Genomic DNA, 10,374 nt, shown 5'->3' on the forward strand with positions numbered 1-10,374 from the left:
GAACACGTGCGACTCACGTGCATGTGAACGAGGTTAAAGGTTCAGGGAATCGAAGCGGCCCTTCGCAGAGCTCGCTCACTTCGGACGCGCAATTAGGGCGGCGTCATCGTCGTCGGCTTGGAGATTTGCGCCGGACGGAAGAAGCTGCAGAAAGGGTGATTTAGTCATGAGGTATGCAATTTTCTCTTCAAGTCTAAGTCTCTCTTCATCCTTGGCTTTGGTTTCGGCACGGCACGGGAGCCTCGGTGCCGCCGCCATCGTAGACTTCAAGCCTTGGTCTGCTGTCCGCATGTTACTTCGCCGTTCGCTTCTAGTGATAATTGTTGGTCATCTACGATATGGTATTACCATCATCTAACGGCGTTATTGACCTAACCTGTTCTCTCCCTGAATCAATAAATGGAAGCTCGTCGTAATGCCAATATCACTAGAAATCGTGATGGACTTGCAATCTTGCAGTGAAAAAAAATCGATTTATCCCATTAGTGGACGTGAAACTGGAATCTCCTTTAGTGATGCTAAGGCTGGCCTAGAATGGTTCCGGTACCTACTGTCTAACTGTTGAAATCAACAAGAACAAGTTCTACATGCCACAGCAAGGTGACTAGCGACAGCTGATGGAACTCTTTGTTCAAGATTGGCTCCCGAGAGTCGAAACTCTCTCATTTTTTAGTCATACCAATATTTTTAATACATTGTATTGGTTACACTAGTATATAAGTCAATAAACACTCTCTCATCTATTAGTTTAAGATGTGGATGTTTTGGCAGTGGTTAAATATCTAACATGGTAGTGATGTGGGTCGTCCTCTATTATAGTCTCTGTTTGTGTATTTCCCTCCCCATTTAGTTCAGGTGTTAGACCAGACCACCCATGAGACAGAGTTTTTGAATATAAAATGAATAAACCTTAGGTCATATATTAGCTTAAGCTTGTATATGAATTAGCGTGAACATGGCTGTATGTCTTAATGAGTACTTTTCTATGCTTATTGAAGGTGATTATATATTAGTTTATATTTGACTCAAAAGTCTCATGCACCTTTGTGATTGTTTATTGTTTAAACGTTGTCTGACAAGTTGTTTGCTACTTTTCTCAGTCGTCATCCTGAAGTTAAATGGGCTCAGAGGCTTGACAAAGTTTACATCACTGTTCAATTGCCTGATGCAAGAGATGTGAAAGTTAATCTTGAACCCGATGGCAGTTTCACTTTTTCTGCCACTGCTGGTGCTGGAAATAACACCTATGAGCTACAAATGGATCTGTATGACAAAGTAAATAAAGAGGTATGCTTTTCTTTTTTTTTGTTTTAAATTGATTCATCATTTTTTTTGTTCCCAGATGTTTATCCCCGCTTACATAATGCCTTCTACCAGGCAAGCAAAATAAATATTGGTGTCAGGTCTATCTTCTGTGTGGTAGAAAAAGCAGAGAAGGGGTGGTGGAAAAAACTTCTGCGTGGGGATGGAAAGGCTCCTCACTATGTGAAAGTTGATTGGGATAAGTGGGTAGATGAAGATGATGATGGTATACTTCCTTAATGTCTTAATATTTCTACCATTTGTTGTAGTTGCATGAAGAGGATGGTATTCATAGAATACACATCATTTATGTACTTATTTATGTGGTTTAAATCTTGATCAGATGTTGATTTTGACAATTGGTCAAACCAGTACAGTATAGTATATCAGACAGTGTAGAAACTTGTACCACTCGGTATCTTCTGAAGAAATAACAAATATATATCCATTCATATGAAGCTATATGATCTGAAAACAGTTCTTGGTTAGACTGGCATGTACCGGTTGGTATGTATTGGTCCGACCAATGTCTAAATCCACTTATTTATGCTAGCCATTAGGAAATGCGTTATGGAAAATGTGAACTGAAGTAGCAGTCTCATATTATAATTAAAGTGCACGCTATAGATAATATTGTTCGATCGGTATCTGAATCCACTTATTACTAACTATAACCAGATGTGTAAATGTTGTCATGAAAAACTTGAACCGAAGTAACATTTTTCATATTATAATCAAAGGCCGTGCTCTAGACAATTTTCCTGCTGTCAATGTGAAAACCCAGCTAGAGTTTCTAGTACTAGTACATGCATTCTCTAACATTACTGAGAATGCTTACTTAATGCCTTGACCCAAGGCTTTCTGACAGTGTTTGTGAGCCTTGACTAGGCAAGTCATGAATTTTGTATTACGTTTCATACTGTGATACTTCTGAAATGTACATTACCTTTGAAAATTTGGAGTTCTAAGTAAACTGATGATCATCCATCATTAGGGTCTTTTTCTGTATCAAAGGCACCAGGAAGGAATGGATTGTTGTGTTAGCATACTCTTTGTCATAACAACAATCAAATTTTGTTGGATTTGCATCTTTTAAAAATTGTTTGTCTGAAGAGCTAAACAACCGTCCAATTCTTCAGCATTGCTGATTAATCAGCTTAAGAATGAGAATGAGCAATTATCCTTTAGACATGCATGCTTGGAGAACGAAAAGCAGGATATGGTTCAGTTACTTCAATACTATAGATCAAATTTGATCATTTGCATATTGATTGGTGGTCATATTTTGGTTAAATTTAATTTGCTGCAGAATTTTGCATTTTGTATATCATTTGAGAGGATTAAGATCTGTTATTTTCACATTATCAGGTCCCGGTGATTTGGACTTGGGAGGGATGGATTTCTCGGTATTGACTATTCTAATACAAACTTCTTCCTACTAATTTTTTGTTCTGTTGAATTATGGTTTCTTATATATACATTTCTTCTACAGAATTTTGGTAATATGGGGGGTGATGCCATGGATGACGATTTTGAAGATAGTGATGATGAAGGTAAAAAGAAAAAAAATCTTAAAGCCTCCTGTTTAACCAACTGAACATGCTTTTTTTGGTAATTCTTAGCTTTAAACATCTAATATGTAGTAGTCCTAATGTTGTATATATTATTTAAATTCTTATATTACTTCCCATAATGGAATCGTTATGGGCACATATGCTCACAAATGAACTCCAAATGAAACCCTGTACTCCAAATTCTTATGTAACCTGTTTAGAGTACTCGTTCATCACCCTGTACTCCCTGGATCTATGGGGCATCCATCTATTGTTTGGGTGCAAGAGAAGACGGGAAACACAATCTTCTCTCTTTTTTGGTTTGTTACATGTAGAGAAGAGAAATTTTAGGCAATTAAGAAAAAAAAATGGATGACCTGGTTCTCAACACTTCTCCAAATCTCTGCAGTTTCAAAGAACAAGCAAAATAAGATCCCAGAGAGAATTGGTTTCTTCCAATTTTTCTGCATCCAATTGTGTACTTGTCAGACTTAAATGAGATATTCCACTTCACGTCGTTCCAGTTCTATTCTCCCTGCTTCTCCTCTCAAAAAGACCATCCTCCCTGCTTCTCCTCTCAAAAAGACCATCGTGTAAGAAAGAGCTTCCAACAATTCATTAATGGAGGCGATTATTGTAAATCAGCCAAACTTGTTTAATATTGGCTATGTTGCAGATTCAATTATTTTCAACCGATGTCGACCTTAAAAAATCTCAGTTGCTATGTTAATCATGTAGATTCCTTATTTCTGACCTGGTGCTGATTTTTTGTGTTCAGCAGGGCAAGCAGAGAAAACTGAGAATGTGCAGAAGACCGGAGACGTGCAGACAACCGGTGAAGCCTCTTCAGAAGCAAAAACAGAAACATCTGCGAGCACATGAGAAGGTCCTTGGATCAAGCATTGCTTGCTCTCTTGGTTCCAGCTTGTGGTTGAGGGGGTCTGACGAACCACGAATTTAATGCTTCCTTGGTGTGTGTGAGGTGTGTGTGCGCGTGCACCGCAGTTGGATGTTTTGCTGAGAATGATTATATATCTCAATTAGGAAAGGTAGTTAATTTTCATTGTGGCTAAATCTGTTGGGCTCCGAAGTTTCATGGATTATCTAAAATTAGAAAATGTGTTTGACTTTGGTGAACTTCTATTTCTTCTTGCTTTGATGTTGCTGGAAATGTTAGTGCTTATAATTTTCCGCTGTGGATGTCATATACGGAAAACTTCTAAAATTAGGGTTTTATCATGTTGGATCGATTTAGATTCCAATTTCTAAACCTGATAAGCATATGATTGTCAAATGAGGATCCATGAAGTTTTTATTTAGATTTAAGCTTGCCATTTTGTGGATACTCTTAATGTACTGATCCAGATTTCATTACCTGATAGAGATCCAAGATTGAGAATATTTCCTATACTTGTGTTACAGGGTTGGAACAACTTCTTCCATGTCATAAACAAGTTCATGGAGCTGTCTTCCCCCATCATAACAGGTGGTATTCCAAATCTTGATATTAATGTCATTTTGTGTGATTGGCAGTTCAATAAAATCCTCCATTCTATGCCCACCCACACACAAGAACTCAAAAAGACTTGTCATGGATTCTGAACGATATATGTGCACAACATAGGCCAAGCGGAATCCAATTCCCACCTTGGTGGTTTCTTGTGCTCTCGGGCAAGAGAAATCGATGCAGATGCTGTTCCCGAGGGTGAAGCAATGCATGCTTGCTTCTCCTGACTTCCACACATCTTACCTCGTAATCTATTCCTTGACTCGCCTTCCCAATCTCTTCGGCGGCAAGATTAGAATCCACAAAAGTTCTTGATAAGGACACACATCACACCATGTCCGGCAGCCAGCCATGCCGCGAATCAAGTTCGATTCTGCTTCCGACGAGCAGCCAAAGCCCGCCACCGGAAGCCACTTCCACCGCCGGAGGCCCCTCCATGATCGCCTGGGTGGAGGAAAAGGTGTGCATCGTGTGTCTCTGGATCGATATCGATGCTGCATTGCATTGCATTGCTAATCTAAAGCAAATCCATGGTCTCGTAGTTGCTGACGTCTTGCTGTGGAGGAACAAGCACTTATCGGCAGGAATCGTCGCCGGCGCCACCTTCGTATGGTTCCTCTTCGAGGTGCTGGAGTACCATTTCCTCCCGCTGATGTGCCACATCTCCATCGTGGCCATGCTTGTGCTCTTCATCTGGTCTAATCTTGAAGCTCTTGTGCATCGGTAATCTCGTCTCGTTGAAGTGGTAGTCTGTCTTCTGTTACTTCTTCTTCTCGCTCAAGCAGTCGGTGGTCGGTCTCATCATCGTGTTGCAGAGATGCTCGGAGGATGCCCGAACTCGTTCTATCAGAGGAAGCCATCAGAGGACTCGCTTTCTTCTTGCACGCCAAACTGAGTCGACTCACTTCCATCCTCCTTGGCATTGCAGATGGCAAAGATCTCAAGCTATTTCTCTCGGTACGTGAACTCTTCACTCCACTCTGCTCAATGCGACATGCTCATGTTCTTCTTCTTCCTCAGGCGATTGCTTCACTTTGGGTTGTATCTGTAATTGGAAGCTACTGCAGCTCTTTGACACTGGCTTATCTTGGTAATCGGTGCACTGATCCTACACTCGGAAGAACCGAAGAGGTAAGAATTGCAACGACGAGAAGCCGATCTCTTAACAGTGTGGGCATCCATATGTGCAGGTCTTCTGTGCGTTCTTGCGCTGCCGGCTTTGTATGAGCGGTACGAGGATGAAGTCGATCATCTAGCAATGAGAGGGAGTGAAGATCTGAAGAGATTCTACCACAAGCTAGACTCCAGGATTCTTGGCAAGATCCCAAGAGGCCCTGTCAAGGCAAAGAAGTCCAAATGATCTTGCCATTTGCTTCAGGATATGAAGTCATGAACTCATTGAAGATTCCATGTACTGATGGAATTCCTTAGCCATGTTCAAAAGGAATAAATGATTAATACTGGCCAATATTAGTAGTTTCATGTATCAGTCATGCTGGTGTATTGACACTCGGTAACACCGGTATATGCTAAGCTTTGAAAAAAAAAAAAAAAAAAATTGCTTTGCACAGAGCCGATACTGTTTTGTAGCCAGTGGTATCGAATCAACTCTATATCGGACTCATGGATGGTACCCCTCTGGTATAGGTACCATGGTCCTTATCAATCCCAAAAAATTGGGACGTTAAGATGTTTGCATTTGTAGTTTGATGTTTTGATGTCTATACAATGAGGGAAAAGGTTTTTTTGACTAGAAAAGAAGCACATTTTGGTGAAACCATAGAAACGGAGAGAATTTACGTTTGGAAACTATATTTTGGGAGATTATACTTTCGGCCATCCTTTTGTTTTTTTTTTTTGAATAAAAGACATCTCTCCCTATGAGGAGTTCTTCAGAACTATTACATCTGATCTTTAAACCTAATCATTCAGAGAAACATAGCTAGATGTTCCTTGGAGTAAGGGGAGTTTAAAACTGTAACATAGCAAAAATGTAGAGTTTGAAATGAAAAAGTTGTAAAGAAATAAGAAAATGATAAAATATGTAATCTGATAAAAGGAAATGGAGAACTTCTTCTTGGAAATTGCTTAAGCAACTTAGATATCATGAGAAATTAAGTTGTTTCAAAACATTGGATCAAGCTATCTGAGCTCTAAATATTGCTTGCACTTTTTCGCATTTGCAAGATCCTTGTTTCTGAAAAATTATCTTTCGCAGATTAGGCGAAATATATAAGTCGATTGTTCATGTAAATGAAATCACAAGACCGAGAAGTGGTCTACTACATTTCCTTGAACACTTTTTGCTTGGAATGATATATGCTCTTCTTTCGACTCCATAATCGAAGGAAAAGTTACATAAACTTTGTACATTACATATTTAATAAGATTAGTGAACCCATCCCAACAATTACTTGACAGACTTCATACTGTGGTTGAAGTACTTGTGAAACTTGTAAGGTTGGTCACTGATGCTGCATTTTTGCTTTATAAGATGAAAACAAGGCTCCCTTGGGACTGTTAGAGGTCTTGTTGACCTGCCAAGTGCAAATATAAGTTAGAAATAAGTAATCAAGGCAATCAACAAAATCGCTTTCATCAGTGGTTTTCTTCCTTGCATGTTCAGAAACTCATACAAGTAAAAAATTCTGATAATAGTAAACCAGAAACATATTGATCTTACAGAATAAATCTTGGCTCAATTCTTTGCAATCTGTCTTAGATTGTTAAAGAATTTAAGTTTTTGAAGATAATTATGAAAGTCATTATTGATCATCGACAGCAAAATAGACTAATCTGAACAAATCTCAGCTCAATCCTTTGCAATCTATCTTAGACTGTAAGATATATATGAAGAACTTGAAAGCAATTCTGAAAGTCTTTCTGGATTGCCAACAGCAGAATAGTTTAATATCCATTAAGTTTTTGAAGCTTATTTCATATTCTAGATAGAACATTCTGGAATAGTTGCCTTCAGTAACTCTTAATCAGGTGTTACAAGCGGCAAACTGTTGTTTTCCCCTCGCTAGAGAAGGAAAATTGAAATTGTTTGCAGAAGCTATGATTGCAGATGTATGTATTCATACTAGCAATCGTAGCAAGATTACATTTAGATACTCATTTCTCGGACATAAGGACTACATCATGCACAAATTCATTCCTTTTGTCATTACCTTTGTGGAAAGAATGGCCTGTCGAAAAAGGGCATCAATTGAGCTTTCGGCACCATCTCCTTCCTCATATTTTTAATGTCCTCTTGTTCAATAACCTGCAAATTCTCATTACTCCAATAGCACAACCATGATTCAAAATACAAATACTAAGCTTGGTAGCACTCGGATATATCGTTTTATTTTCTTTTCATTTTTTGGTAATACTGAGTGGTGCAATTCGGTGTACGGCTCAGTATAGATTATCAAAACCAGTATCAAGCCAGTATTTAAAGCATGATCTCCAATTTTGCAGATTATATACCTTCATAATTTTCTCTTCAAACCTGCGAAGGATCTCCAAGGAATTAATCTTGCTTGCAACCTGCACACAACTTGTGTTCTAACTGGTCAGAAGATCTCAGAGAAGAACTAAGCCAACTATACTGCATGTTTTCTTCAGAATTCTTGGTGGAGTGGACAAGGATTTACCAGATAATTATATCCAGCACGCCGAGCCGCTCTTTGCTCAGTATGAAGCTTGATATTAATAGGCTTTGTCTGCTCCTTTACTGGAGGTTTTGATAGACTCTGTAGATCAAACAGTGTGTCACCGTAGATTTCTTCAAGAATAGCCAGAGATGATCTATGGAGGGAGGATACCTGAGGTTTGTCTGTTGTCCATGGCAATCCTTGTGCAACAGGAATCCGGCGCTTGGCTTCTTCAGCAGCCATTTCTTGCACTCTCTTCACAAATGCCTGTTCCTTCTTCTGTCCTCGTTGCTAATGTGGAGAACAAGATGCATTAGATTAAGTTCTTTCTGCAATAAGACTACATGAGACTATGAACTAAGCTCAACACTTTACATGGTTCCTCTCATTTTATATGGAGAATGATAGCAAACAATTAAAGAAGATTAATATCTTCAAATAATCTCGACATACTTCTTTCTACCAAACAAAATCCCTTTTTTTACTGTCTCACTCTCTTTTCATGTTTTAGGAACACACAGGAAAACAATGTGTTTCCAAGTATATTGGCACCGATATTTAACATACAAATCATCATAAAAAACAACTTTTTGATGTTGTTCAAAATAAATGCTCATGATGAAGATCATTCAATCGCTTGAAAGCTTCAAGAGGAGCAGAGGAATCGAAGAAAGTTTACCGATCCTTGAAAATTTCTTTTTATTTTTTTTAAGAAAAAAAAACACTCTTAATCACTGAGATTAACACTAATGTAGAGATTAATCTTAACCACCCTAATGATTTTACTGTGAACAAATCAATGAGACTACCTCGGTGTGGAGATTAAAGGGCTGAGTTTGGCTGTTTCTTGCCCCATGCTTGCTGACCGAGATGTGTGCATGCTTGGAGTTCTTCAGAAGTAGATGAGACAGCAAATAATTAGTATCAACCAAACAAAAGAGAAATCATAACAGTAAGTTTAGACTCTGATGAAGAACCAAGTAAATTGCTCAGCTTAACCTTTGGGGAACAAAGCTTGCTATGGTTTTCCATCTCTGTAGCTGTGAGAAGCCTCTGTAGAGTGAAGCTATTTATCTACTTCACACAGTTCCAAGTACTTTTCATTCTGATTGCCTCTTCACCACCAACCTCCTTCTCGATTCCTACATTATCTCATTCATTGTTCAACCTTTCCAAATGCCCGGTCCCAATGTCACCAAACTTCTGTTATGATTCTTACATCAAGAAAACATGCCAACAAACCAACTTTTTTAAGATGGGACTAAATTTTGGTCCAAAAGCCTCAATGTCATCGATCAAGGTGGTTATGGTGGAAGTTGATCCTCCTCTATCAGATGTAAGCTGCATCCTCTGACATGGAAAACGATCGGCATAACTTCATTGAATACATGTGACTAATATGTTTGTGAAGTGATGTGCAGATACTTGTAGGTGGCACGACTCTGGGTAGGATAGCAATGGAGAAGTGAGAAGAAAGGCAGGGACATATGGCAAATTTTACCGACACTTGATTGCCTGTTCTGCAAGAACTTGGCTTGGTAGTCAGAGAAACTTGTTTGAACAAGCTTAAAGAAAAGTGAAAGAAGAAAAGCAGCTTAGGCCATTATGTCAATAACTTCTTGGATACATGATCTGCAAATAAAAGCTATGATGATTCATGTTGAGCTGATTATGCAAGAACTGTAAATAAAAGCTATGATGATTCATGTTGAGCTGATTCTGCAAGAACTGTAAATAAAAGCTTTGATGATTCATGTTGAGCTGATTCTGCAAGAACTTGGGTAGGTAGTAAGAAATCTTGTTTGAACAGGTCTAAAGAAAAGTGGAAGAAGAAAAGCTTAGGCCATTATGTCAATAACTTTTAGGATACATGATTTACAAATAAATGCAATGCTGATTTAAATTGAGCTGATTCTGGAAGAAATTGGCTAGGTTTAAAGAAAGTGGAAGAAGGAAATCCTAGGCCAATTATGTCAAAAACTTTTTGGAGACATGATTTGCAAATAAAAGCAATGATGAATTAAATTGCGCCGATTCTGCTAGAAGAACAAAAGCTTAGACCTTTATGCCAAAATAAAGGTGAGGATGCTTGATTTGCACATAAAAAGTTATGATGGATGGAGTTCCAACTGGCTGTACATGAGCATGGCTTCCTACTCCAGAACTCTCAGTTCACAAAAGTGGAAGTAAAACTCAGGCCAAACTTTAAAGATACTACCTGATTTCCAGAGTAAAAACAGCAATGAGCACCAACGTGATGCATTCAAGCTACCAATTGTTTGGTCATGTGATTGAATCATCAGTCACAGTAACTGGGAGTGGGTGGATTTATGTTCAAAATCTGGTGTAGGATAAGGATATTTTTCTTGGA

At 38.6% G+C, this 10,374-nt stretch overlaps 3 protein-coding genes across 5 annotated transcripts; 2 read left to right on the plus strand and 1 right to left on the minus strand.

Annotated features, from left to right (window-relative positions):
* Window positions 1-20: 20 nt before the first annotated feature.
* LOC103995753 (uncharacterized protein OsI_027940) lies at window positions 21-3,992 on the plus strand. Of its 2 annotated transcripts, none has more exons than XM_009416436.3 (6): window positions 21-171; window positions 1,101-1,287; window positions 1,378-1,528; window positions 2,671-2,708; window positions 2,795-2,855; window positions 3,634-3,992. In XM_009416436.3, exons 1-6 carry the CDS (start codon window positions 167-169, stop codon window positions 3,735-3,737), a joined length of 546 nt encoding a protein of 181 aa, XP_009414711.2. In that variant the 5' UTR covers window positions 21-166; the 3' UTR covers window positions 3,738-3,992. The 2 variants fall into 2 exon arrangements, with proteins under 2 accessions (XP_009414711.2, XP_009414713.2); XM_009416438.3 differs by having other exon boundaries at window positions 3,637-3,992.
* A 259-nt stretch (window positions 3,993-4,251) lies between these two features.
* LOC135620215 (reticulon-like protein B2) lies at window positions 4,252-5,924 on the plus strand. 2 transcript variants are annotated; one of them, XM_065122972.1, is made up of 6 exons: window positions 4,301-4,341; window positions 4,480-4,822; window positions 4,905-5,085; window positions 5,178-5,319; window positions 5,383-5,452; window positions 5,553-5,924. In XM_065122972.1, the coding sequence occupies exons 2-6, from the start codon at window positions 4,714-4,716 to the stop codon at window positions 5,720-5,722; spliced, it is 672 nt and encodes a 223-aa protein (XP_064979044.1). In that variant the 5' UTR covers window positions 4,301-4,341; window positions 4,480-4,713; the 3' UTR covers window positions 5,723-5,924. The 2 variants fall into 2 exon arrangements, with proteins under 2 accessions (XP_064979043.1, XP_064979044.1); XM_065122971.1 differs by having other exon boundaries at window positions 4,252-4,822.
* Window positions 5,925-6,647: 723 nt separating this feature from the next.
* LOC135618434 (microtubule-destabilizing protein 60-like) lies at window positions 6,648-9,111 on the minus strand. The gene is made up of 7 exons (XM_065119303.1): window positions 9,003-9,111; window positions 8,813-8,893; window positions 8,175-8,294; window positions 8,004-8,102; window positions 7,837-7,896; window positions 7,536-7,630; window positions 6,648-6,899 (listed from the first exon to the last, which is right to left on the minus strand). Exons 1-7 carry the CDS (start codon window positions 9,033-9,035, stop codon window positions 6,773-6,775), a joined length of 615 nt encoding a protein of 204 aa, XP_064975375.1. The 5' UTR covers window positions 9,036-9,111; the 3' UTR covers window positions 6,648-6,772.
* Between the last annotated feature and the right edge of the window lie 1,263 nt (window positions 9,112-10,374).

Source organism: Musa acuminata, chromosome BXJ2-8 (assembly GCF_036884655.1).
Source record: "Musa acuminata AAA Group cultivar baxijiao chromosome BXJ2-8, Cavendish_Baxijiao_AAA, whole genome shotgun sequence".
In the NCBI taxonomy this organism is placed as follows: Eukaryota; Viridiplantae; Streptophyta; class Magnoliopsida; order Zingiberales; family Musaceae; genus Musa; species Musa acuminata.

What these genes read in the sequence shown, in the direction of transcription:
- LOC103995753 (XM_009416436.3), top strand. An exon ending in TGGGAGGGATGGATTTCTCG is followed by an intron (nt 2,709 to 2,794) that starts GTATTGACTATT and finishes TTTCTTCTACAG; the next exon opens with AATTTTGGTAATATGGGGGG. An exon ending in TGAAGATAGTGATGATGAAG is followed by an intron (nt 2,856 to 3,633) that starts GTAAAAAGAAAA and finishes TTTTGTGTTCAG; the next exon opens with CAGGGCAAGCAGAGAAAACT.
- LOC135620215 (XM_065122971.1), top strand. Translation starts at nt 4,714, where the DNA reads ATGCCGCGAATCAAGTTCGATTCTGCTTCCGACGAGCAGCCAAAGCCC. An exon ending in TCGCCTGGGTGGAGGAAAAG is followed by an intron (nt 4,823 to 4,904) that starts GTGTGCATCGTG and finishes ATGGTCTCGTAG; the next exon opens with TTGCTGACGTCTTGCTGTGG. An exon ending in ATCTCAAGCTATTTCTCTCG is followed by an intron (nt 5,320 to 5,382) that starts GTACGTGAACTC and finishes CTTCTTCCTCAG; the next exon opens with GCGATTGCTTCACTTTGGGT.
- LOC135618434 (XM_065119303.1), bottom strand. Translation starts at nt 9,035, where the DNA reads ATGGAAAACCATAGCAAGCTTTGTTCCCCAAAG. An exon ending in TTGAAGAGAAAATTATGAAG is followed by an intron (nt 7,631 to 7,836) that starts GTATATAATCTG and finishes GAGAATTTGCAG; the next exon opens with GTTATTGAACAAGAGGACAT. An exon ending in AGGCCATTCTTTCCACAAAG is followed by an intron (nt 6,900 to 7,535) that starts GTAATGACAAAA and finishes TGCACTTGGCAG; the next exon opens with GTCAACAAGACCTCTAACAG.